Source organism: Epinephelus fuscoguttatus, linkage group LG23 (assembly GCF_011397635.1).
Source record: "Epinephelus fuscoguttatus linkage group LG23, E.fuscoguttatus.final_Chr_v1".
Lineage (NCBI taxonomy): Eukaryota > Metazoa > Chordata > Actinopteri > Perciformes > Serranidae > Epinephelus > Epinephelus fuscoguttatus.
In genome coordinates this window covers 9,093,499-9,120,492 of record NC_064774.1, presented here as the reverse complement: position 1 = coordinate 9,120,492, position 26,994 = coordinate 9,093,499, and the positions used below count along the sequence as shown (strand labels likewise).

Sequence of the window (26,994 nt, the reverse complement as noted above, 5' to 3'; positions counted from 1 at the left end):
CGAGTTAGTGACATGCAGTAGAGCCGAGTAAGCGAGATGCAATAACAGGACATGAGTGTTAGCAAAGGAGAGAGAGAGAGAATCTGCTCGGTGATCAGCAGGCCCACAAAATCAAGTCAGCCATTGGACAACCACCCCCTCAAACCAATACTCCTGATCTGCACCAGGACATCAGGGTTAAACGTTAGGGGAGAATCAACAGAAATGACAGACAGGATATCTAAGTGTTTTCTCACATCCTTCCACACCAATAATGTGTTGTAAATGATTATGTTGTGATCAAGGGATTTCATTTGGTCTATATTATTGATAAAAGGTAGGGATTTAAGTCTTCTGGGATAACATGCTAGAGACTCAAGACTAAGCCATAAAGCTTCTTGCCTATACGTAAACCAGTCTGACATCATTTTGAGCTGAGCCGACCAATAGTATAATTGTAAGTTAGGGAGAGATAAACCTCCTAATTCCTTCGGTTTAGTAAGTTTGGAGAACTTAACCCTTTGGTGTTTGTTGTTCCAAACATAATAAAAAATATCAGAATTCAGTGACTTAAAAAACGCCGGCGTCAGATAACATGGAAAATTTTGGAATAAGTAGTTTAATCAGGGAAGGATGTTCATTTTAATGACATTGATCCTTCAGAGGAACGATGTCAGTAAAGAGGTCCATGTCTTCAAATCCATCTTAATTTTTTGAGTTAATGGAGAGTAATTTGTCTCAAATAAGTTATTCAAATCAAGAGTGATGAAAACACCCAGATATCTGTGACCCTCATTCGTTATTTGACATTGTTGTCATCCGTTAGTTGACAACAAGTACACTTGTTACTATAAATAAGTGCAGTAACACCTTCAGCAGGAAAAAGCCAGTGCTTTATCAATACACATGTTCAGCATGTAGAAAGCCATATTTCAATCTGCTCTGTCCCTCATTCACCGCCGCTATGGTTTACAATCATGGTTTACACAAGCACAGTTGAATTTGTAATTGAACAGCCCTGCTTTAAACACTTGATTTCAACTTAAATTTACCCTCATGATTCTTTAAATAAGTGATTTGTGTTTGGCTGCACAACATGAGTTAGTGATGATGGAGCCACTGGTGGAGCTGGCAGAGTTTAAGAGGTGAAGTCACTACATCTTTATTGAAGTAGCAGCACGTTGTCAATGATATTTATGAGAGCTGTTTTTCACTTTTTGTATTTTCCAGTCTTTAACCTGCATCCTGTTGGGATCAGCACAATAACACAATGACAAAGTCACTCTACTCAGTTTAGGGCAAAGCTCATTGATCAGGACATAGTAATGTTGAGCTACACATTTAACACCTGAACACATCTGATTGTATTATTAATGATTTTTATTTACATCATTTATTCTTCATTCAGACTGAAGAGCTGCAGTTTGTCAGAGATCAGCTGTGTTTCACTGGCCTCAGCTCTGAAGTCCAACCCCTCCCATCTGAAAGAGCTGGACCTGAGTGATAACAACCTGCAGGATTCAGATGTGAAGCAGCTGTGTGATCTGAAGGAGAGTCCACACTGTAAACTGGAGACTCTGAGGTCAGTTGAGGGTTGGAGTGGGTCCATGCTGGTTTCAGCAGTATTATATTAAACACAGTTATTATCAGAGCAAAGATCCAGTACTTCCTGTAAACCTTAGACCTTCTCAGTGGCTCAAAGAGAGGAATGGTGACAGTCTTCAGAAGAGGACAGAGAGACAGACAGAGAGAACAGTCAGCCAATCAGATCAGAGAGAAGCTTGTTGAGATCATGTGTTTAAGTTGATGTGAAGACGACTGTTGTTGTGTTCATGTCTACAGGAAGTAAAGATGGATTACAGCTGTGTGTGTGTGTGTTATATAGCCTATAGTGTTACAATGAAGGATGTTGGTATTTGTTCTTCATTCAGTCATTTGTTCTAACAGACTCAGTAAATCCATCATTAAAGTGAATCCCTCTGTTTGTGCAGCCATGATGCGTTCAGGACTCTCAGCAGTTTATTTACACTGTGTACTTGAGTGAAATCTGCAGAGTAAACAGACTTGATGTCCAAAGTCTCTACAGGTCTGTGAGCTTCCAGCTCAGTGTGTTCACTCCAACACGTTAACATGAGAGCTGGAAGGAAGCCGACTACGCTACACAGCCGCTCCACTCTGCTCTGAACAGGAAGTCCCTACTAGTCTTTATACTGGATGTGCTGCATCACTGACTGACAGCTGGTTTATAACTTCTCTTGTCTTCTTCTCTCATCAGATGGAGGCTATGAGAGGATCAGCTGTGTCCTGAGGATCCAGAGACGTTTAAGCAGCAGCATCAGTGTGTGTGTGTGTGTGTTGTTGTAGTTACTTTCAGTCACCAGTAGATGGAGATAATTTTATGCCCCTTAAACATTAACTGACATTTCAGTCCAAAAGGAAGAACTTCATATTGTTTAGTTTCATTCCACAAACACATTTTCCAGGCCTGGGTCTCTTTTAGTATCTTGCAGTCATTTAAGTGTCTTTGTAGCCACATTGTGTCTCTTTGCAGGTGAAGGCCAGGAGAGCCCCTGACACTGTCCAGTAGACGGTGGTATTTGTATAAATAATGGGTATATAGTTAAAAATAAAGTGAATTTTGATACGTTTGCTCCAGTGTTTGGTTACTGTGAAGTGCAGATTGTCAGCTTTGTGTCTCAAAACATTACTAACAGGCTATTGTTCTTTCTTCTTTTATGCTTGTTGTAATCCCTCTTTGACCTTGCTTGGCTTCTGGACATTATGTCTAAAAATAGACAATATCATGAGGCCGTATGTAGTTTGACTTCCTTTTTTTTATTACGAGCAGCCTTTTATTTCCCATCCCCGCCTCCGTGTTTGCTGGAAATGAATGTTTTGGTCTGGTGACAGAGCAACCATTTGATTTCTGGCTCAGTTAGGATGATTTCAGGATATGGCCTGCTGTGCAGGATTTTCCTAAAAACAGTAGACTCATACAGATGTAATCCCTTAGTCATACTCATCACTTTTGATGCACAGGAAATGTGTGATGGTGTATGTCCCCGGAGCGACTGTGCTCTCTGTCTGTATTTTCTGTGTATTTTCTGGGTATGGGATGTTGATGGAGGTGTAACCCCACAGTGTTTTGGTGAAGTTAGGGCTCCATAAAAAGGTAGTGATCAGATACCAGACTTGGTTACTTACTTGCACACACCAACACACACACACACACACACACACACACACACACACACACACACGTGTTCTCAGTTTCCTTTCTGAAACTTGAATGCATCATCTTACAGCGGACAAACCACATGCTACCACCCCCTGTAAAAGTTCTGAATGAAATGGTGTCCGTCTTCCTCGGGCTGCTTTGTGAACAATGACACCAGTTTCAGACACTGAATTTATTGTTTTTCCCATCACTGTATCGATGTCGAAGAATTTTGTTTAGATGTTTTTGCATTTCTGCCATGTTTGGTTGTCTCTTTGTAATTGCTTCACGTCTCTTTGTACCCATATTGTGTCTCTTTGTGGTCATTCTGAGTCTGTTTGTTGTTACTTTACATGTCTTTGTAGCCATGTTGTGTCTCTTTGTTGGCATTTTGTGTCTCTTTGTGGTTATTCTGAGTCTGTCTGTTGTTACTTTACATGTCTTTGTAGTCATTTTGTGTCTCTTTGTAGTCATTTTGTGTCTCTTTGTTGGCATTTTGTGTCTCTTTGTAGCAACATTGTGTCTCTTTGTAGCCATGTTGTGTCTCTTTGTAGCCATTTGTGTCTCTTTGTAGCCACATTGTGTCTCTTTACATTGTGCCTCTTTGTTGGCATTTTGTGTCTCTTTGTAGCCATTTGTGTCTCTTTGTTGGCATTTTGTGTCTCTTTGTAGCCATTTGTGTCTCTTTGTGGCCACGTTGTGTCTCTTTGTTGACATTTTGTGTGTCTTTGTAGCCATTTGTGTTTCTTTGTAGCCACGTTGTGTCTCTTTGTTGGCATTTTGTGTCTCTTTGTAGCCATTTGTGTCTCTTTGTAGCCATGTTGTGTCTCTTTGTTGGCATTTTCTGTCTCTTTGTGGTTATTCTGAGTCTGTCTGTTGTTACTTTACATGTCTTTGTAGTCATTTTGTGTCTCTTTGTAGTCATTTTGTGTCTCTTTGTAGCCATGTTGTGTCTCTTTGTTGGCATTTTGTGTCTCTTTGTAGCCATTTGTGTCTCTTTGTAGCCACGTTGTGTCTCTTTGTTGGCATTTTGCGTCTTTGTAGCCACATTGTGTCTCTTTACATTGTGCCTCTTTGTTGGCATTTTGTGTCTCTTTGTAGCCATTTGTGTCTCTTTGTTGGCATTTTGTGTCTCTTTGTAGCCATTTGTGTCTCTTTGTGGCCACGTTGTGTCTCTTTGTTGACATTTTGTGTGTCTTTGTAGCCATTTGTGTATCTTTGTACGTTGTGTCTCTTTGTTGGCATTTTGCGTCTTTGTAGCCACATTGTGTCTCTTTACATTGTGCCTCTTTGTTGGCATTTTGTGTCTCTTTGTAGCCATTTGTGTCTCTTTGTTGGCATTTTGTGTCTCTTTGTAGCCATTTGTGTCTCTTTGTGGCCACGTTGTGTCTCTTTGTTGACATTTTGTGTGTCTTTGTAGCCATTTGTGTTTCTTTGTAGCCACGTTGTGTCTCTTTGTTGGCATTTGTGTCTCTTTGTAGTCATTTTGAGTCTCTTCCTGGTGCGTTCATGTCCATTTGAGTATCATTTTGCAGGTGAAGGCCAGGAGAGCCCCTGACACTGTCCAGTAGACAGTGGTATATGTATAAATAATGGGTATATAGTTAAAAAATAAAGTGAATTTTGACACGTTTGCTCCAGTGTTTGGTTACTGTGAAGTGCAGATTGTCAGCTTTGTGTCTCAAAACATTACTAACAGGCTATTGTTCTTTCTTCTTTTATGCTTGTTGTAATCCCTCTCTGACCTTGCTTGGCTTCTGGACACGATGTCTGAAAACAGATAATATGATGAAAGTCTGACTTCCTTTTTTTTACTACGGGCAGCTTCTTATTTTGCATGTTGCTGAGCCAGCGTCCATGTTAGCTGGAAATGAATGTTTTGGTGTTTGGAAATGTCCCAACTGTTCAATTTTAGCTGAGTAATAATGATTTCAAGATATAGCCCTACTCTGCAGGATTTTCCTTCAGACTCACACAGAGGTGACCCCTCTCAGTCATCACGTATGACTCACTAGAAGTGTGTGGGAGTGTATTTTCCTGCAGAGACTCTGCCCTCTGCCTGGGTTTTTTCACTTTCTGTGCTCAGGACATTTATGGGTGTGTAACCCCACCATACTCAGGTGATGCCAGGGCTTGATAAAAGGTAGTGACCACGTGTCAGACTGTAATCAGCAGGTCTCCAAACAGGAGAGTGAATTTGGCAATAGTACTTTCAGTTTCGGTTACCACCAACAATAACCCCGCCCCCAAACTCACACAAACGCAGACGCACATGCCCTTGGGTTCCTCCCTTATAGTCACATGATATTCATAGTCTGCCCTACCTCTTGCAGTCGTCTTGAACACGTCGCGTCCTCCTGTAAAACTTCTGAATGAGCTATTGATCATCAGTCTGCCTCGAGCTGCTCCTTGAGCCATGAAACCAATGTCGGACACTGAATTAATAGTTTTCCAAACCGCTTATAGATTTACAAGAGCTCTGTGTCGGTGTTTTTGCGTCTTTGCCATGCCTGGACGTCTTTTCCTGGTCGCCGCCCTGCTGTCTTGTTGCGCAGGTAAGGTTACAAGTTTGTATCTGTAGTTTATGAATTATTAATTCTACCTTGCTACGGATTATAAATGCCTGTGTTAGATACAAACGCAAGTCTCCGTTTAGTGTAACTGAATAATGGCGTCGTTTGGGGATAAATTAGTTTTTCCTCCTCCTTTCTTATCCACTCCTTTCTTCTCCTCCGCTCCTCATTCTCTTCTCTTTATTTTAGTCAGTAATTCCTGAAATGCCCCTCTAAATATAATAACAATCTTAAACGATTCCAGAGAGCAGACGCTTGCAGCTACTTTACGCACCGCAGATCCAAACTGTGTGCCATTTTTGTTTGAATTAGTCATCACAGACGCGATGTGGGAGACACTGGGAGACTTACATTTTATTTCAGTTTGAGTTTTGGCGTAAAAAGACACTTGAAAGTGGGAAAGCAATTCGGCGTCTGTCAGAGACGGTGTGATTTTTACGCCTGACTAGTTTTCTTGTTGTTCCTCTTAATCAGAGGTGGGTAGTAACTAGTTACATTTACTCAGTTACATTTACTTGAGTAACTTTTTGGATAAATTGTACTTTTTCACTTTTTCATTTAAATGCAAAATACTTTTTACTTTTACTTGAGTTATATTGTTTTAAAGCAACAATACTCTTACTTGAGCACAATATCTGGCTACTCTACCCACCTCTGAGTACATGATTACATATATATATGTACAGTATATATAAGAATATATTTGTGTTTCTTGTGCCTTGATTTATGTTATGTTTGTAAAGATTTAATTTATTTTTGTTTTAGTTAAAGGGGTTTCGTTTAAAATACATGAATTTGCAGGTTATTATTTTTGATTGATTACATTCATGTTCTTATTTTACAAATAAATCAGACGTTACTCAACAGTTACTCAGTACTTGAGTAGTTTTTTCACCAAATACTCTTTTACTCTTACTCAAGTAATTAGATTGGATGACTACTTTTTACTTTTACTTGAGTAATAATGTTCTAAAGTATCAGTACTCTTACTTGAGTACAATATTTGGCTACTCTACCCACCTCTGCGCTTAATGTTGGGTTATTGCCTAAATTAGTCTGGCTGCACCACAGAGAAATATCACGCTGTTACAAGTAAAAATCCTACATTTAAATATTTACTGAAGTAAAAAGGTAAAAAAAAACCGTATTGGCATCAAAAAAAAAGGGGAAACTGGGGACTGTTGCAACACTTTTTGCATTCCTGTCCGTCACTCTGAGACTATTTGGACAACATCAACCAAAGTTTCATGTTTTAAACCTTCATCTGCCTGATACTTACTGAAACATGATCACTCAGAAGAAGACGGAAGGAGATGTTGCAACTGTTGCAACTTGCAACAGTGAAAAGTACATTTCACTTATTAACTTCTGCTTTTGTGAGGGCTCTTGGTCTCTTGGTAGAGGGTTTGTTTTGCCTACGCATACCTGCCACGTGTCTTATGATTAGTATGTGGGACAGTCCATTTCTATGAGCGTGGTGTGCCGGTAATTTTGAACTCTGGTGGCTGAGGAGAGCAATTGGCACGTGACCTGTAACCTGGAGGGTCTCACGAGAAGTTTTAATCATTCATGTTTGCTGATCAATGTTCTTTCTTACCGTCATTGTCTCCGTTTTCAGTCTTTGTCCATTGCGTCCAGTTTTAAAATTTAGGAGAAGAGATGATACGTCATGTTTGTAGTCGACCAATGAAGATGAGTTTACATATCACCTTGGGTTCGTCCTTCACCTTCTCATTTATAAGTGTGTAGGTCTATCGTCCGTGGGACAGATGTAAAGTTCTGGGTAGCCCTGCACTAACATGATTGAACTCCAAGGTTCTTGCAGCAGGTTTGATGCTGTCTGATAGGAGCAGCCAAAGGGGGAATTAGTTTTGTCACGCGTGGCGTCCAACGACAACAATTTCTGTTTTGAGTTCAGCTGAAGAAACTTTTTTTGACAACCTTCTTTTTTAACATCAGTAAGGCAGTCATTAAGTGAATGCTTTATATTCAAATGACTGACGGATATTTATCAAAAGTCTCATTTTGTAAATGTTTTGTGAAAGCACTGATACTAAACCTTACAATATTGTCGCAGTATTGATGTGTAGGTGGTCAAATATTTTGTCCAAATTGCCCAACTCTAAATTAGAGTTAAAACAATTTCATCCTGTTGGAATCATGAACATCTGAACCAGATGTCATTGCAATCCATCCTGTAGTTGCTGCAACATTTCACTCAAAATGTCGACCTTGAGAAGAAAGGTCAGAGGATCATCTGTTGTTTCATTTCAGTCTGGACCAAATTTGTGAACTGATTTACTGACGTCCCTAAGAAAAAAACATTAAAAAACAAAAGTTACACAATCTTGGAGTTGTGAAAAGGTCAACTGACGCACATTTGGATCATTTACAGAAATGTAAACACCAAAGAAGAATTGAAAGTCTGCCCTCAGACATGACACGACATGACGCAGCAAAACATTACTCCAGCAGCCAAACTGTAATAGACTGTGCAGTATGTCCTGAGTTTTAAGATTTACTGCAAAGGGAAAGATTAGACCTATTTTAAATGATTTTTTTTGGCCACTTGGGAGCAGAACAGACAAGCTGCAAACATTAACACTTATACGTCAGGCTTTTTAGCTGCTAAATACAGTTCATCAGTTACATGCTAACTTTGTTTGTATGTCTCTGCACCAGTGTTAGCATGGCTGGAGGCATTATGGGTTCATGAAGTCTCTCCATCCCATTCTTGTGAATGCGATATCTCAATAACACTTGGAAGGGATTTTCTTCATATTTGGCACAAATGTCCACTTGGACTCAACGATGATCTGATTAGAATTTGGTGGTCAAAGGTCACTGTGACCTTGCGTCCATCTAATTCTTGTGAATGCAATATCTCAAGAATGCTTGGAGGAATTTTCTTCAAATTTGGCACAAACATCCACTTGGACTCGGCTCAGCTCAGAATTTGGTGGTGACAGGTCAAAGCTTAGTGTGACCTTGCATCTATCTAATTCTTATGAATGCGGTATAACTCAAGAGGGCCCCTAGGGAATTTCCTTAAGTTTGGCACAGAAAAAAAAGATAACACGCACATCCCAAATAAATATTGAAAGGGTGCTGGATCATAAACTTCTAACATCCTGTTGGGTAGGGAGGTAGAGAGCGAGTTAGACTGGGCCGTCTGGCCTCCAAAAAACTCCTTCAGTCTCAAGTTATGGAAGAATTTTTGCATGTCAACCATCGTGTGGAATTCATTACATTGTGTTGTGGGCACAAATGAAAGGCCTTTGTTGAGAGCGGATATGCGTGTGTGTGAAATGGGCTTACTGGAGAGGGTCTGAACGATTATTTCTTCTGCCTCCGGCGGGTCGGGTATGGTTCTCTTGGTGGGAGATTTTTTGCCGCACCTGCATTTCTTCTTGTGTGGGATCCGTTGTCGGTTTCTAAAAAAACGTGTGACCCGTCCGAGGTGAAGTCAGAGTCCAGCGAAGACGAGCTACGTGAAGCAAAGTCGCTCCGCTGCCTTCACGTTTTCCAGTATGTCACAAACTGAATGTCTGACCTCTACAAGACCCAAAAGAACAGACAATGGAGTCATATGTGCCATATGCCATATGTGCCCCCAGCCACCACCATCTCACTTTCTGAGTGATATACCTTCTGGCAATTATCCATGTGGTCGCTGTCAACAGTGTCGTTTCACTCATAAAACCAATTCATTTTATCATCCTCATACAGGAAAAAAATTGTTAATCAATGGTATCATCACATGTTCAACCTCTAATGTCATTTACATGTTAATATGCCCATGTGGACTGTCTTACATTGGGAAAACTACAAGACCTCTGACAACCCGCATAACAGAACATCGTGGCAACATTAGGAATAATGTAGCTTCTAGTCCCGTGGCTGTACATTTTGCAAAAGCAAAACACAATATTTCTACTCTAAAATACGTTGGAATAGAAACTGTTAAACATCCACGCAGAGGGGGGGACATAAACACCTTGCTACTTAAAAGGGACTTATTCTGGATACATCGTTAGGCACTTTAGCTCCTAAAGGGCTCAATGAAGAGTTTGACATCAGACCTTTTCTGTGATTTGTGTACTGTGTTTTTTCATGTGGTTCGACCTTATCTGTTTCTTCATCTATAATCTGAGTGCAATGTAATGTGTTTCTATTACCCTGACTAAAAATTTACATAAGAGGCGCCTCTTATAGGTAGTACAGTATGACGGCTTTAAGCCTGAGTCCTTCATTGTGAGTACTTCTACTTTGGGGTATGTATAAAATATGTAAAATGTTTGTAATGTATTTTCATGACTATTTACATTGTAGATTCTCACTGAAGGCATCAAAACTATGAATGAACACATGTGGAGTTATGTACTTAACAAAAAAAGGTGAAATAACTGAAAACATGTTTTATATTCTAGTTTCTTCAAAATAGCCACCCTTTGCTCTGATTACAGCTTTGCACACTCTTGGCATTCTCTCCATGAGCTTCAAGAGGTAGTCACCTGAAATGGTTTTCCAACAGTCTTGAAGGAGTTCCCAGAGGTGTTTAGCACTTGTTGGCCCCTTTGCCTTCACTCTGCGGTCCAGCTCACCCCAAACCATCTCGATTGGGTTCAGGTCCGTGACTGTGGAGGCCAGGTCATCTGCCGCAGCACTCCATCACTCTCCTTCTTGGTCAAATAGCCCTTACACAGCCTGGAGGTGTGTTTGGGGTCATTGTCCTGTTGAAAAATAAATGATCGTCCCAACTAAACGCAAACCGGATGGGATGGCATGTCGCTGCAGGATGCTGTGGTAGCCATGCTGGTTCAGTGTGCCTTCAATTTTGAATAAATCCCCAACAGTGTCACCAGCAAAACACCCCACACCATCACACCTCCTCCTCCATGCTTCACAGTGGGAACCAGGCATGTGGAATCCATCCGTTCACCTTTTCTGCGCCTCACAAAGACACGGCGGTTGGAACCAAAGATCTCAAATTTGGACTCATCAGACCAAAGCACAGATTTCCACTGGTCTAATGTCCATTCCTTGTGTTTCTTGGCCCAAACAAATCTCTTCTGCTTGTTGCCTCTCCTTAGCAGTGGTTTCCTAGCAGCTATTTGACCATGAAGGCCTGATTCGCGCAGTCTCCTCTTAACAGTTGTTCTAGAGATGGGTCTGCTGCTAGAACTCTGTGTGGCATTCATCTGGTCTCTGATCTGAGCTGCTGTTAACTTGCGATTTCTGAGGCTGGTGACTGATGAACTTATCCTCAGAAGCAGAGGTGACTCTTGGTCTTCCTTTCCTGGGTCGGTCCTCATGTGTGCCAGTTTCGTTGTAGCGCTTGATGGTTTTGCGACTCCACTTGGGGACACATTTAAAGTTTTTGCAATTTTCCGGATTGACTGACCTTCATTTCTTAAAGTAATGATGGCCACTCGTTTTCTTTAGTTAGCAGATTGGTTCTTGCCATAATATGAATTTTAACAGTTGTCCAATAGGGCTGTCGGCTGTGTATTAACCTGACTTCTGTACAACACAACTGATGGTCCCAACCCCATTGATAAAGCAAGAAATTCCACTAATTAACCCTGATAAGGCACACCTGTGAAGTGGAAACCATTTCAGGTGACTACCTCTTGAAGCTCATGGAGAGAATGCCAAGAGTGTGCAAAGCAGTAATCAGAGCAAAGGGTGGTTATTTTGAAGAAACTAGAATATAAAACATGTTTTCAGTTATTTCACCTTTTTTTGTTAAGTACATAACTCCACATGTGTTCATTCATAGTTTTGATGCCTTCAGTGAGAATCTACAATGTAAATAGTCATGAAAATAAAGAAAACGCATTGAATGAGAAGGTGTGTCCACACTTTTGGCCTGTATATATATATATATATATATATATATATATATATATATATATATATATATATATCTTGGATAATATGCCTCTATTTGTTATGCAAGTATGGACCTTTTGGGCTATTTTGTATTCGCTGGTTTTGTACTATATGATGTGTACTTTAATATTTATGTAGGGTGACGTTTTTACATATATGTGTACTCTAGATATGTGTGTACTTAAGGTCACTCTTCATGTTTATGCTGGACTACTGTATTTATATTAATACATCTTTGTCTGTATTTTTTCATTTTTTAAATGTCTGGTTTGCACACAGCTGTGATTCATCTCACTGATTACGGTGGATATTTAAAGATGGCGTTTCTGTTTGTATCCTATTACAAGTCTGAGGAAGAGCCTGCGTTGCTCGAAACGGCACTTGACTGACAATTAATTGGGAGCTTTATCGTGTGCGGATCATTTTTTCCTTTTTTAAGTTTGGCACAAACATCCACTTGGACTCAGCAATGAACTGATTAGAATTTGGTGGTTAGAGGTCAAGGTCACAGTGACCTTGTGTCCGTCTCATTCTTGTGAATACTATATCTTAAGAGGGTCTTGAGGGAATTTACTTAAATTTGGCTCAAACATCCACTTGGACTCAGGGATGAACTGATTAGAACTTGGTGGTAGAGGGTCAAAGGTCACTGTGACCTTGTGCCCTTCTAATTCTTGTGAATGTAATATCTCAAAAGGTCCATGAGGGATTTTCTTCAAATTTGGTACAAACGTCCACTTGGACTTATAGAAGAACTGAATAGAATTTGATGGTTGAAAAATCAAAGGTCACTGTGGCCTTGCATCTATCTCATTCTTGTGAATGCAATTCTCTTCAAATTTAGCACAAACGTCACTGTGATTGCACAAAATACGTTTTTGGCCCAAATTCAAGAGTTTGTATGCTAATTATGACAAAATTTCACACAATTGTCTCATAGGACAAAATGATAAAGTCATGGCATTTTAGATCCAGAAGGTCAGAGGTCACTGTGACATCATAATGCTCTGTAAAGACACTCTTTTGGCCAAAATTCAACATCATCACTCAGGAACAGAAGGGGAGATATTACTTTACACTAATCTTGGGGTTCATCTTGAAACTGTGCTGATTGGTTTTTGGCACAGCTTGGAATGCTTTAGCGTTAGCTTGGCCGTCAATGGCAATGTTGTTTTTGGATGGTGGAGTGTGAGGTGAGCCCTCATGTTCGTCGTGTTCCCAAAGTATCCTCATATGCCGATTGACACGCATTGCAAATTGCATGTGCCATATCCAAGTCCTCCTTTCCTTCCATGTTAAAAAACCAAACAAGTCCAGAAGATTGATTTAATCACAGATGGCACGTTTCTGATTTTGTGCTCCGGTGTCTCCTTCTTTGTTGAGATGAACTTCCTGCCAAATACTGCTGACTGAGACCTCTGCTTACTTCACCAGGAAAAAAACTACAGCACCATCTAGTGGAGCAAAAGAACAATTGATTGTATTATTCTAGCACCAAAAGTTGTGTTAAAATGTGTATTTGCGAGTCGGCATGTATCGCTATATATGCTGCATTAATTTTTTCCCCCACCCTTATTAAGTCTGGCATTTGTTGTGTTTTTCATGCTGTTTGTTGCTGAATTTAACCGACACCATGTTTTTTGTTTTAATTCCTAGGAGACGTCCAGAAGGTGAGTGCACCAGTGAAGATCCTGACCTTTACTGGCCAAACGGTCATCCTGCCCTGCCACATCAATGTCAATAATGGTGACTTCCCAACAGTGGAGTGGTTCCACAGAAGTACGGATCAAAAGATCGCCCTCGTGTACCGGCAGGGCTGTGAGACCTTTGCGGAGAAGGACCCGGCCTTCCACTTCAGGACAAACCTCTTCATGAATGAGCTGAAAAATGGGAACATCTCGTTGAGGCTTTCCAACGTGCAGCTCTCTGATGCAGGAACATTCATATGCAAGATAATCTGGAGTGCGCCCCAGGAGATCGTTAGAATAGAGCTTGTTGTTGGTACGTCTAAAACCTTTATTTATGTAGGAAAAGCTGTGGCGGTGCATTACAGCCTCCTCAAAGATTCTGGAAAATTTACTGACTCAATTTCTTGCCCAGAGTTAGATGAGAAGATACCACTGTATTCTCACATAGCCAGACCTATCTCAGGCTGGAGAAAGGTCTGGCTGACTACATCATTATCCTATGAGGTTAATTTGATCAAATATAAAACTTTAAATATCTCTCTCTCACAAAGACCAGATAATACTGCTCCCTGATGTCTTGTCCATGTTGATAATGAATCTGATTTTGACAGAAGTGGTGGATGCATAATACCTAGCATACTTTGTGTAATTCTTGTTTGTTTGTTTTTTTGTAGCTGCAGTTTCGGAGCCAAAACTCTCAATGGTTTTAGATGCAGGTGATGACGTGACTCTGCTGTGTGAGGCGAGCTGCTGGTCCCCGCAGCCTGAGATAACATTTGTTGATGCCCAGGGACAGAACATCAGTGCTGAAGACCCACAGATTGATGAAGATTCCAGAACGCGGTGTTTCACAGCTACAAGGAGAGCGACTGTGCGGACTGCCAGCAGGTTCAGTTTCAGTTTAATGCTCAGATTTATGCTACAATTTCAGCTGCTGCCTTTTGCCAGTAGAAAACTCTACATGTGTTAGTTAAAATCCACACTAAAGTCTTTCATTACAGGGTCACCTGCAGAGTTCACCTGCCTGAAATAAACGAGATGAGGCACAAAGAGATTCATGTACCAGGTACGCTGGAGCCTTAACAATCCACTTGCATCTGAAACCTAAATTTACATTGAAAGGGATAGCCCAGATTTTTTGTAGTGGGCACTTAGTGAGCTACTTGGGAGTGTGGTACTGACAGTAAATATCAGTACGCCCCCAGTTTGGAGAAGCAGGCAGGAGGACACGGAGGCTAAGCTACTGCTGTGGATGGGTGTCAGCAACAAACCCTGAAACAAATCAACATCAGTTTAAATGTAGGCTATATTTAGAATATTTTTTCCACTTTACCTTTCAGTCAGACAGTCTGTTCCAACGAGGAAACTGTTTACGGCTTCAGTTCCTCATCTATACTCTCGTTAGACTCCATTGACAAATAGTCCACTGCTTCAACTTTAAAAATTAAGGTAACAATTTGCATGTATCTTTTTAAGTAGTTCCAACTCTGGCATTATTTAGTGAGTCTTATATAGCCTGACAAACTCAGTTAGGTCAGTACAACCAACATGCTTTGCTTTGACCTTGAAAAACCAACCTTGTAGTTATCCAAAAGTTGTGTTGATATTTAGTGGTCAAACTATTATATTTAAGATATTCACATTTATATTGGGGGTACGGTGGTGCAGTGGTTAGCATTGTCATCTCACAGCCAAATGGTTCCTGGTTTGAATTCAGGGTGGGGTTCGAGTTTGCATGTTCTCCTGTGTCAGCGTGGGTTTCCTCCAGGTACTCCAGCTTCCTCCCACAGTCCAAAGACATGCAGGTTAATTGGTGACTCTAAATTGCCCGTAGGTGTGAATGTGAGTGTGAATGGTTGTCTGTCTCTATGTGTCAGCCCTGTGATGATAGTCTGGTGACCCAGGTTGTCTATCTGTCCCAATTGCGTGAGAGTGATATGTCAGAAATGCCTTGAGGGAATTTTTTCAAATTTGGCACAAACATCCACTCTGAGTCAAAGTTGAACTGATTAGAATTTGGTGGTCAAAGGTCAAGGTCACTGTGACCCTGACTGTTGCATTCTTGTGAATGTGATGTCTCAACACCTTGAGGGAATTTCCTTAAATTTGGCACAAACATCCACTTGGATTTAAAGATGAACTGATGAATTTTGGTCTGTGACCACCAAAATTATAAGATATGTCAGGAATGCCTTGAGGCAATTTCTTTAAATTTGGCACAAACATCCACTCTGAGTCAGAGATGAACTGATTAGAATTTGGTGGTCAAAGGTCAAGGTCACTGTGACCTAATCTGTCAAATTATTGTGAATGCAATATCTCAAGAACACCTTGAAGGAATTTTCTCAAATGTGGCACAAATGTCTGCTTGCACTCAACAATGAACTAATTAGAATTTGATGCAGCTCTACATCTGAAGCATTGTCGACTGTTATGGCTCCATATGAGTCCGGACAGACATGGATATGAAGTGCAACTTGTCGAGGCATACAATTGCAAAGTGATATTTCCAGTTTTTCCTGTCATAGTTGGGTGGTTGCTTTCCCCAGTAGGGCTCAAAGGGTGATGTAGCGAAGTGGAAAAAAGCAAACAGGCAGCACCACACAGAGGTGGGACACAGTGAGGAAAGTTTACATACCTCTGAAATGACGACGGTCTTCTCTTTAAGGCGTAAAATTCGGAGGTCCTGCACCCACCCAAAGTTTGCTTGCCCATGCGTCCTTAAAGATTTGGCATTCCTAAATTCGTCGTCGGTATAATAGCTTATCCCGCTGACGAGATAGAGGACAAGCTCAGCTTCAGTCAACGGCGGCAGGGCTTTTAAATCCCGAGTCCAGTCTCCGTGCTCATACGGATCCACTCCACCTATTTTCTGGATTTTGTCAAGGTACCGAGCCTTGAATAGGGTCCAGCTTGTCTTGGTACCATCCAACACACTTTTCCTTTGCCCGGTCCATTTAAATCTCTCGCTTCACGTCTCTCTCCCAGCGCAACGCAATGTAAACAAAACAATTTGCCCGTAAAAATGGCGCTGGTTACACACAATGCATTGTGAAGTCATGTGCCCTTTTGAGGCCTATACAATACCTTTTCTCCAATTTTGGCGCCATTTACCAAAAGGTAATGCCTCATCAGATAAGACAGAAAAGAAAACTAAAATGCATTTATTATTTATTTAATGACTTGTACATTAAGTGTGACTGTTGATAGTTAAAATTAATGGCACTAAAAAAGCAGTACCTAATAATCTGACTTTTCAAATTATTTAGGTGGTGGCTTTGTGAAGTATATAGTATATCTAAAATATTATTTCTGTGTAATCTTGATTATCATTTCAGATGGCTGCTTCAAGAGAACAGAGAGAGAGGGCACCTCCTGCACTGCATTAATTATCATCGCTGTTCTACTAACCACAGTTGTAACTGGATCAATCTCATGTGCATTAACTTCCCTCCTGTGGAAGAAATGTGGCGACTCTGGTAAGTCAATAACACTTTTTGTTTAGGAGGAGATGGAAGCTAATTTTTCTGTCTGCAGCTGCTACATCCCAAACTCACCGGCAGCTTCCGCAGCTGGATATCTACAAGACACAGATTTATGTGAAATGCTTACGACTACTACCACATCAACTGATTGTTGTGATTCCATTGGATTGAATCAAATTCAACCCAAAATTTTGCCATTTTAGCTCCTGGTGATTAACTAGCTGCAGCTGATTGACAAGAAAAGCTTCGACAGTATAGAGAAGTGGTGATGAAGAGCTTTAATTGTAAAACAAACAACACAGGAAGTATTGAGTTTAATTCAAACAGCATTTGTAGATTGATACAGCATACCAGCAAATTTCTGTTGTTATTATTATTATTATTATTATTCTTATATCTGAGAATTTTTAGTAATAATAGTAATAAAACCTAAAAGGTCAGTAATGAAGTGCTAAAGAGACCTTTTTCTTTTGACAGTGGGGAGAAGGAAAATGCGGTTCTCACAGTCATCACAACAGAGTTCAACACGCAGCAATGCAGATGGTCACAACACAAGAAACCAGGCTGATCCCACTGGAAATGCCACCACTGAGCACCTGAGAAGAATCAGTGAACTGGAGTCGTCTCTTCGTGACAAAGAGGGAATCATCCGCCAACTAACTGAGGAACTCAAGGACCTTAGATCTATGCAGGGTCCTGTTGTGTGCCAGCATGACCAACCTACGGTTGACAAAAATCCCTCCAAATCCTCACCAGACGTCTCAGAACCCACTAACCTACTCCCAGACCAGTTTCCCCACGACGACAATCCAAAACCAGCAGCCTTAATCAGTAGCAAAAATCCAAAATCTGTGAATTTACCCCAGAACAAAGATTCAAAACCTGGCGTCGCAATGCGAATTCCAGCATCCGGCCTACCGATCCAAAGAGGCAGTCACAGACACAGCAGTCCTGCCCTTTTGACACATGGCAGTGCTACGTTGCCAAGTGCTTCTTCAGCCTTGCCTTCGGAGGAAACGCACGTTGTCCGTTCGATGAGTATGTCTGAGTCTCGGCCTCGTCAAAACAGTTCCAAGATCCAGCGAAGATACACCACCTCAGCCATGTCTTATAACCGCTTTAAGGTTCTGGCAAATTTGCCAGAAGATGATTCAGAGCCGTTGCTGTGAATGAGAACAAAGAAAAACTGTGATCCGTTGTTTTTGCGAGCGTAAGAAACTAAAATTTGAGGTGATCGACTCACAGCTGTAAGTTGGATAGGAGTTTGGGTGGTTTTTGTAAGAGAAAAAAGTGACATTACAGATGTTTACAAAACTCTTGATACTGATGAGTTGCTGCTCATTCATCAGATCTGAAAAGTGCAGCACATCCTGTGAACCAAAGACCTGCTAGTGTGTATAGATGGATGTAGACGTTTAAAACAAACAGTCTCTGCACACTTAAAGTGATTCAGGTTTCTGGTCTTCAAACCTTGTGTGATCCTAGATTGAGATCTAAATTTCAAGTTCCACATCAGCGACATAATGAAACTAGAAAAGCACTCAGACTGCAGACCTCCGCCAAGTAGGCGATATTCCCTCCCCCTCTGCATCAGATTTTGCAGCCTGCATCACAATTAGGTTATTTGCATCACTATCATTATTAGGTCATATATGCCTTCACCATGGAGGCACTGTGGTGTATTTATTTCGTTTTTATTTTGTACCAACACAGAATATGGGTTTTTTGTATTTTTCACTTTCTTTTTTTCCAACATAGAACATTAATTTTAACTTTAGAATTACAACAATATTTAGCAAGTAGAACAAGACGTGCTTTCCGGCCACCAGATGGCGCTATTTTCATCGTCTTTTTAGAAATTGGAATTGCTGCTGAAGCTGTCAGATGATAGACTTTTTTATTATTTTATCCACTTTGCTTCAACTGATCACCACCAATTTTATCGTCTGTTCCTTGTCCCATTATCCACCTTTCCTTAAAATTTCATCAAAATCCGTTCATAACTTTCTGAGTTATTTTGCAGACAAACAGACCAATGCCGGTGAAAACATAACCTCCTTGGCGGAGGTAAAGATTATTTTTCTACCTAAGAAACAGCTGAAGTACGACCATTTAAAAATCAGAAAGATGCTAATTCATGCCTTTATTTCAATTTGACTCGATTACTGTGATGCACCTTTTACTGGGCTTCCAAAAAAAAATACTGAGGGACTTCAGCTCATTCACACCTCTGCAGCTGGCTATGAACCAGAACCAAGAGGAGAGAGCACAACAGTCTAGGTTAAGCTGCTCTGCACAGACTTCCTGTAACATTTAGAAGTCTGTCATTCAGAGTCCTTAATGAGCTAGGACCGAGCTACATTGCTAACTTCCTTGTTAACTATTTGCCTTCAAGAACACTGCGATGATCCAACCAAACTGCCAGTGTAAATGTTGGGATTGCATGTTTCTGCAAACCATTGATACTTTTCACATTGGTACGATATTATTCAGTAGATACATTAAAACATTAGCCTTCTTTACATTTTCACAATTCTGTGGTTAACGTGATTATGTTTAGGCATAAAGACCACTTGGTGCTAATAGGAAAAGATCACGTTGTGGCTTGAAACACCCACATTCGGTTACATTAACGCCACTGGAAATGCGGTCACAACTTGCCAAAAAAGCCCATGTTTGGCGGTGCAATCACAAATGTCGCTGGAAATGCACAGGGGTTAAAGTTCTCGGCACAGCGCGGATTTCCGCTGTGGTGATGCTTCTGTCTGGCACGGGCAGAAGTGCTCTGCAGTCACGAGCATTTCACTCGCATTTGCCCCTAAAAAAATATATATAAGTGAGAACCGGGAAAATGATTTAGGCGCCCAGTGTGCGAGTAAACACAACCTACTGTTTACCATAATCGGCACCGGACGTTTTTTCATCGATAAACGATCAAATAAATGTATTTTAAAACTCCCTCCTTACACAGCACAAGTGATAGCCAATCAACACTGACACCTGTGCATGCGTTCACATCATGTCACATTGAGACACAGAGCACAGACGGAGCGGGAGAGGCTCCGGTAAGCCAGCGGTAATTTTGAAGGTAAGGTAACAGAAACCAGACAGAAACGAAAGCTGCAATAAAAATCCAATATGCTGAAGTTTTAAAGTCACCACCACAACATTATATGATCCATTTCAATGATGACATGCTTGCCCAGAGGCGACGTAACTGCCTGTTTAATTCACATCAAGCGCGATACAAATTTGCAAACAGCCTAAATGATTTAGCTTCTAAAAATAAGTAGCACCAAGGCAACAAAGAGATGTAGGAGCTATAAGTCAAAACGTCTGGTAACCACTGAAAGTTTAATCTTTATTTATAAACTCATTATGCTATAAAAGTTTAATCTGAAAAGTAACTACTAAAGCTATAATCTTTTTGTTCGTTTTGATAATAAACACGTTCCCTTGCAACACATACATACATATTTCTTCATTTTGTGACCGCAACACCAAGCCCCCCGCTCTGGAAAAGATTTCAGATTTCAGGCACACAAATCTTGCGTGCTCCACATTCCAGGCACAAAATTTTTTCTTGCTTTAACCTCTGAATGCAGTGACGACTTGCTAAAAACGTGCATGTTTGGTGGTACAATCACAAACCCCACTGTGAATGCAGTGAGGGCTCACCAAATAACACCTACGTTTGGTGGCATGAATGCTGTTGGAAACGCAGTGACACTTGCGTTAAAGGGCACAAACGCGACATGAAATGCGGCAGTGCCTTGCTAAAAAACACCCATGTTTAGTAGCACAAATGCATAACCTTCATTTGGTGGCACAAACACACAGAAAATGCAGCCCTGGCCCACCAGAAAAGAGGCCCCAAATGCTACTGGAAATGTAGCAATGATGCTTACAAAACAACCACAGTGACATAGTCATAGCTGGAAAAGCAGCAGTGGACCAATAGAAAACACCCACATCCAGTGGCACAAACAGAACTGGAAACAGTGACATTTGATGGCACAAATGTTCGGTGTCACAAACACTAAAAAACACACATCAACGCAGCTGGAAAAGCAGCAACAACCTGCAAACAAAACAAAATGAAAAAAAAAAAAAAATCGGGATTGTTGTTCATGGGTCTCAAACTGTGGTCTGCAGCATGGCATCATGTCATCAGGTTTTGGTGACGCACCAACCCCTCCACCTCCCAGTGACAAAGCCAGCACATGAAAATGGAATTAGAACTACGTCACTTTGGAAACACTGACATGAAATTTATTAAACATACCAATAAATAGCTAAATATTTTTTAAAGTCGACTAAAACTTACCTCTTCACTTTGGCCTTAGATCAGCTGTGACTTTCCTGAAACAGGCCAGAAACTTTGCTTCGCACCTACGCACTTATTTTAAAATATTTTATTTTATTCAATTTCATACTTTTAGTATTCTATTTTTTTCACTTTTTGATATTATTTTTGTTACTGTGTGTTACGTTGCATGTAAAACCTTTATTTCAAAAATCCTGTTAACCTTTCATACGTATGCTACAGTACTTAGGATGTGATGTGATGGGTGGGTTGTTTACAGAGGTTCCTTCTATTCTTTCAGGTTGCTTTGTAGTTTTAAATAGTATTAGTAGTTTGTCTGGATAAGCTTTAATCCTTTCACTATAATATATATATCTATAACTTTGCACATTGTTGAAGCTTTTGTATATCCTCTACAAAATAAAAATTGTGTGCTCCCTGGTGGATGACCCATGACATTGCCTTCTTTTAATTTTCTTGTGTTGGATCATAACACATATTTCATACGTGACTATCTCACGACCCCTAGTGGGCATTTTCATCCAAACTGTAACACAAGATGTCCACCTCTGAATTTAGAAGCCTGAGTTGAAAATGAAACCTCCTCTGGAATCTATAATATTTCTAGTCATTAAAGAAATTAAATATTGCATGATATAATAATACAGGATTAAAAAATACTGAAAGGAACTGACAGCAGACCCAAGTCGTTGCTGTCTGCCTGTTGTTGCTTTGTCTCTGTAGTCATTCTGAATCTCTGTCTCTCCCAGTAGAGTTGCTTATGCCTTTTGTAGTTACTTTGCATCTCTTTGAACTAATTTTGTGTCTCTTTCTGGTTTTATGATCCTCTTTGTATTTGCTTTCAACTCTTTGTTGTGTCTCTTTTTGGTCATTTTAAATCTCTTTGTGGTCATTTTGTGTCCCTTTATGGTCATTTTGTGTCCCTTTGTAGTCATTTTAAATTTCTGTGGGGTCATTTTGTGCCTCTTTGTGGTCAATTTGTGTCCCTTTGTGGTCATTTTAAATTTCTGTGGGGTCATTTTGTGTCTCTTTTTGGTCATTTTGTATCTCCTTATGGTCATTTTGTGTCCCTTTGTGGTCATTTTGTGTCCCTTGTGGTCATTTTAAATTTCTGTGGGGTCATTTTGTGCTTATTTGTGGTCATTTTGTGTCCCTTGTCATTTTAAATTTCTGTGGGGTCATTTTAAATTTCTGTGGGGTCATTTTGTGTCCCATTGTGGTCATTTTGTGCCTCTTTGTGGCCCTTTTGTGTCCCTTTGTGGTCGTTTTGTGTCCCTTGTTGTCATTTTAAATTTCTGTGGGGTCATTTTGTGCCTCTTTGTGGTCAATTTGTGTCCCTTTGTGGTCATTTTAAATTTCTGTGGGGTCATTTTGTGCCTATTTGTGGTCAATTTGTGTCCCTTTGTGGTCATTTTAAATTTCTGTGGGGTCATTTTGTGTCTCTTTTTGGTCATTTTGTATCTCTTTATGGTCATTTTGTGCCTATTTGTGTTCCTTTGTGGTCGTTTTGTGTCCCTTGTTGTCATTTTAAATTTCTGTGGGGACATTTTAAGTATCTTTGGGGTCATTTTGTCCCATTGTGGTCATTTTGTGCCTCTTTGTGGCCCTTTGTGGCCCTTTGTGGTCGTTTTGTGTCCCTTGTTGTCATTTTAAATTTCTGTGGGGACATTTTGTGTCTCTTTGTGGTCATTTTGTGCCTCTTTGTGGGCATTTTGTGTCCCTTTGTCATTTTAAATTTCTGTGGGGTCATTTTAAATTTCTGTGGGGTCATTTTGTGTCCTATTGTGGTCATTTTGTGCCTCTTTGTGGCCCTTTTGTGTTCCTTTGTGGTCGTTTTGTGTCCCTTGTTGTCATTTCAAATTTCTGTGGGGACATTTTGTGTCTCTTTGTGGTCATTTTGTGCCTCTTTGTGGTCATTTTGTGTCCCTTGTCATTTTAAATTTCTGTGGGGTCATTTTGTGTCCCATTGTGGTCATTTTAAATTTCTGTGGGGTCATTTTGTGCTTATTTGTGGTCATTTTGTGTCCCTTGTCATTTTAAATTTCTGTGGGGTCATTTTAAATTTCTGTGGGGTCATTTTGTGTCCCATTGTGGTCATTTTGTGCCTCTTTGTGGCCCTTTTGTGTCCCTTTGTGGTCGTTTTGTGTCCCTTGTTGTCATTTTAAATTTCTGTGGGGTCATTTTGTGCCTCTTTGTGGTCAATTTGTGTCCCTTTGTGGTCATTTTAAATTTCTGTGGGGTCCTGTGGTGCCGATTTGTGGTCAATGTGTGTCCCTTTGTGGTCATTTTAAATTTCTGTGGGGTCATTTTGTGTCTCTTTTTGGTCATTTTGTATCTCTTTATGGTCATTTTGTGCCTATTTGTGTTCCTTTGTGGTCGTTTTGTGTCCCTTGTTGTCATTTTAAATTTCTGTGGGGACATTTTAAATTTCTGTGGGGTCATTTTGTGTCCCATTGTGGTCATTTTGTGCCTCTTTGTGGCTCTTTTGTGTTCCTTTGTGGTCGTTTTGTGTCCCTTGTTGTCATTTCAAATTTCTGTGGGGACATTTTGTGTCTCTTTGTGGTCATTTTGTGTCCCTTTGTGGTCATTTTGTGCCTCTTTGTGGCTCTTTTGTGTTCCTTTGTGGTCGTTTTGTGTCCCTTGTTGTCATTTTAAATTTCTGTGGGGACATTTTGTGTCTCTTTGTGGTCATTTTGTGCCTCTTTGTGGTCATTTTGTGCCTATTTGTGGTCATTTTGTGTCCCCTTGTGGTCATTTTAAATTTCTGTGGGGTCATTTTGTGTCCCTTTGTGGTCATTTTGTGCCTCTTTGTGGCCCTTTTGTGTCCCTTTGTGGTCATATTGTGTCCCTTGTGGTCATTTTAAATTTCTGTGGGGACATTTTGTGTCTCTTTGTGGTCATTTTGTGTCCCTTTGTAGTCATTTTGTGTCTCTTTGTGGCCATTTTATGCTTATTTGTGGTCATTTTGTGTCCCTTTGTAGTCATTTTGTGCCTCTTTGTGGCCATTTTATGCTTATTTGTGGTCATTTTGTGTCCCTTTGTAGTCATTTTGTGTCTCTTTGTGGCCATTTTATGCTTATTTGTGGTCATTTTGTGTCCCTTTGTGGTCATTTTAAATTTCTGTGGGGTCATTTTGTGTCTCGTTGTGGTCATTTTGTGTCCCTTGTGGTCATTTTGTGTCTCTTTGTGGTTATTTTAAATTTCTTTGGGGTCATTTTTTGTCTATTGTCATTTTGTGTCCCTTTGTTGTCATTTTGTGTCTCTTTGTTGTCATCTCAATCTCTTTGAAGTCATTTGGTGTCTCTGTGATCGTTTCGAGTGTAATAGCTTTACATCTGTTTGTAGTATCTTTGTGACTCTTTGTAGTCATTTTATGTCTCTGTGTGATTGTTTTGCCCTTTTAGTCATCATAAGTCTCTTTGTGGCTCCTTGTTGTGTTTTTGCATCTCTTTGTAGTCGATCTGTTTAAACAAGAACGCTCTCAGAGAGCTCCTAACTTGGCCAAAAAGTTTCCAGCTCGGATCCCAGCTTAGGAGTGCTTTAGGAAAGATCTCAGAGCAACTCTGAGTGAGGAAGGGACAGGAACCTTTACCTTAGTGAGGCGATGTAATTGGTTTCCCTTTTGTCAGCCTGCAAGATGGTGACACCCAGTGGAAACAAAATAAACTGTGTCACACTGCAAGTTTTGGAACTTGGTGTGATCGCTCTGCTGATGGGAGAGGCAGGCCCAAGTCATCACTGCTGAGCTGTTGCATTTTTCCAGTTGTCAAATTTCTACATGTTGTAATCACTTTCATCATTTTACTGTTTCACTTATTCACTGTCATTCAGCGTTTGGAGAATATTTCTGCTGCTCTTTGCTTTTCCGCAATTTTAGCCGCTGTATAAAAACTCTTAAAAATCCTCCTCTCCGCTCTTAACAGTGTTTCACCTCAGAAGCTCTCTTAATGGATCACATGCTTTGTGAATAACTTTTATCTTTAGCAGGATCTAAGAGTCTAGGTCTGTCTCAATCTTCCATCAGCAGAGTGATCACACTAACATTGACAACACTTTCACAGTCAGCACTGCAGTTCATCTCATTTCCACTGGGTGTCCTCACCTTACAGGCTCAGAAGTGTGTGTCTGTGACAACCAATCACATCTATTAAAAGAATGCATCATACCTAGCAACAGGGTCCGCCACACCTCCTCACTAAGGTAAAAGTTTATGTCTCTTCCTTGCTCAGAGTTGCTCTGAGAATTTTTCTAAATCACTCCTAAGCTAAAGTGTTGCACACATTTATTCCTAACCTCCCTTACATTTTTCCAAATGTAGGAAATCAATGGCAACCAGTTTGAATGGGTACGTAGTAATGAAGTTGGTGAGGGGAGCTCTAGTTGGCTGGTTGGGGTGTTTGTTGTAACTATGCGCTCGTGCTATGTAATGCTCAACATCCCTCTACATGTGAGGCCAATAAAAGCGGTCTCGGATGAGAGTCAGTACTCTCTCTACTCTCAGGTGGCCCATTTCTTGATGCAGTGCCTTATAAACCATAGGCAGGAGTAGCGTTGACTGGCTGGCGGTCTTCCTGTAGCTCAACTCAGCTCACATCCCAGCAACATCAGCTGCTTCCTCTGCAAGCTGCTTTGCAACCTGCCTCCACCCCAGCTCCTCCTTTTCATGCTGTGTCTGACTTATCAATGTCATTTCTGTTTGTCGTTGATGCTGCTCTCCCTGCATTAGGCTTTCCGTGTAGGCGCATGGAAGGGCAGAGAGGTGTGCTCTCTCAGCTTTATGCTTTCCATGTAGGTACGTAGAAGAGGCTTTCTGCATAGGCCTGAGGAAAGGCAGAGGGGCCCCAGAACAGAGCCATACCACCAAATATAATACTGCAAATGGAAATAAAGTTTTCTTTGACTAAAGTGTTCCTGACTGAACTGGATTATTTTTTATTAGGGTTATACCCTTTGAACAACCAGGCCCTGGGTTGTTGCCTGCTGCCTCTAAAACTGAAGTGTCTGGTGTGTCTCTGACATCAAAATCACTGACAAAGCGGTGGTATTTGACAAGTTGGGAGGGCTGTTTTTTCATATACGATCACATTCTATGCATATGGATTCCTGTATTGTAATTATGCTACTTATTTAGTGCACACATCTTTTGCACGTCTGTCTGTCCTGAGAGAGGGAGCCCTCTTCAGTTGCTCGTTTTGAGGTTTCCTCCAGTTTATTCCCCGTTAAAGACTTGTTTTAGGGGAGTTTTTTCTTATCTGCTGCGAGGGTGTAGGGACAGAGGGTGTCTCATGCCGTACAGGTTGTGAAGTCCGCTGAGGCAAATTGGAATTTGTGATATTGGGCTATATAATAAAAATATACTTGACTTAACTTGACAGTTACGTTTCTCAATATAACACAATTATGGCTACAAGCTAGTCGTACATATGCAGTTTCTAAAAGACAGCGTCAGTTGCATTGCCAGTGCCGTAGAAGAACCTTCACCTCTGTCTGTCTGTGCAGCATGTTTCACTTGTCTTAAAAACAATTCTCTGAATTCATGTTGGATCGGAGTTCTAAGCATACACTTTCATTTCTCTTACATAGAAATGCTACGGTTCAGATTTCCTGTGCCGCCCTGCAGCTGCAGTGGAGTCTTCCACTTTTGATGGTTATTCTGAGAAGGATTATTAGTCTTAACTGTGAAATGCAAGGTCATAGTTTCCACTTGAAATGGGGAAATGGGGGAACACGCCCCAGACACTAATCTGATTTTTATCCCATTCACTTTATTGTGTTGGTTGATTTTCCCACCAAAGGCTCTCGAATCATTCTAACTATGCAGCTGCTCAAA

At 40.6% G+C, this 26,994-nt stretch overlaps 1 protein-coding gene and 1 pseudogene across 1 annotated transcript; both read left to right on the top strand.

The window, feature by feature from the left end:
* LOC125884447 (NACHT, LRR and PYD domains-containing protein 12-like) overlaps positions 1-2,623 on the top strand; it is a 127,362-nt pseudogene extending 124,739 nt beyond the window's left edge.
* Positions 2,624-5,473: 2,850 nt separating this feature from the next.
* On the top strand, positions 5,474-19,555 carry LOC125884446 (uncharacterized). The gene is made up of 6 exons (XM_049569410.1): positions 5,474-5,751; positions 13,321-13,665; positions 14,027-14,240; positions 14,354-14,418; positions 16,691-16,831; positions 17,315-19,555. The coding sequence occupies exons 1-6, from the start codon at positions 5,613-5,615 to the stop codon at positions 18,004-18,006; spliced, it is 1,596 nt and encodes a 531-aa protein (XP_049425367.1). The 5' UTR covers positions 5,474-5,612; the 3' UTR covers positions 18,007-19,555.
* The last annotated feature ends 7,439 nt before the right edge of the window (positions 19,556-26,994 follow it).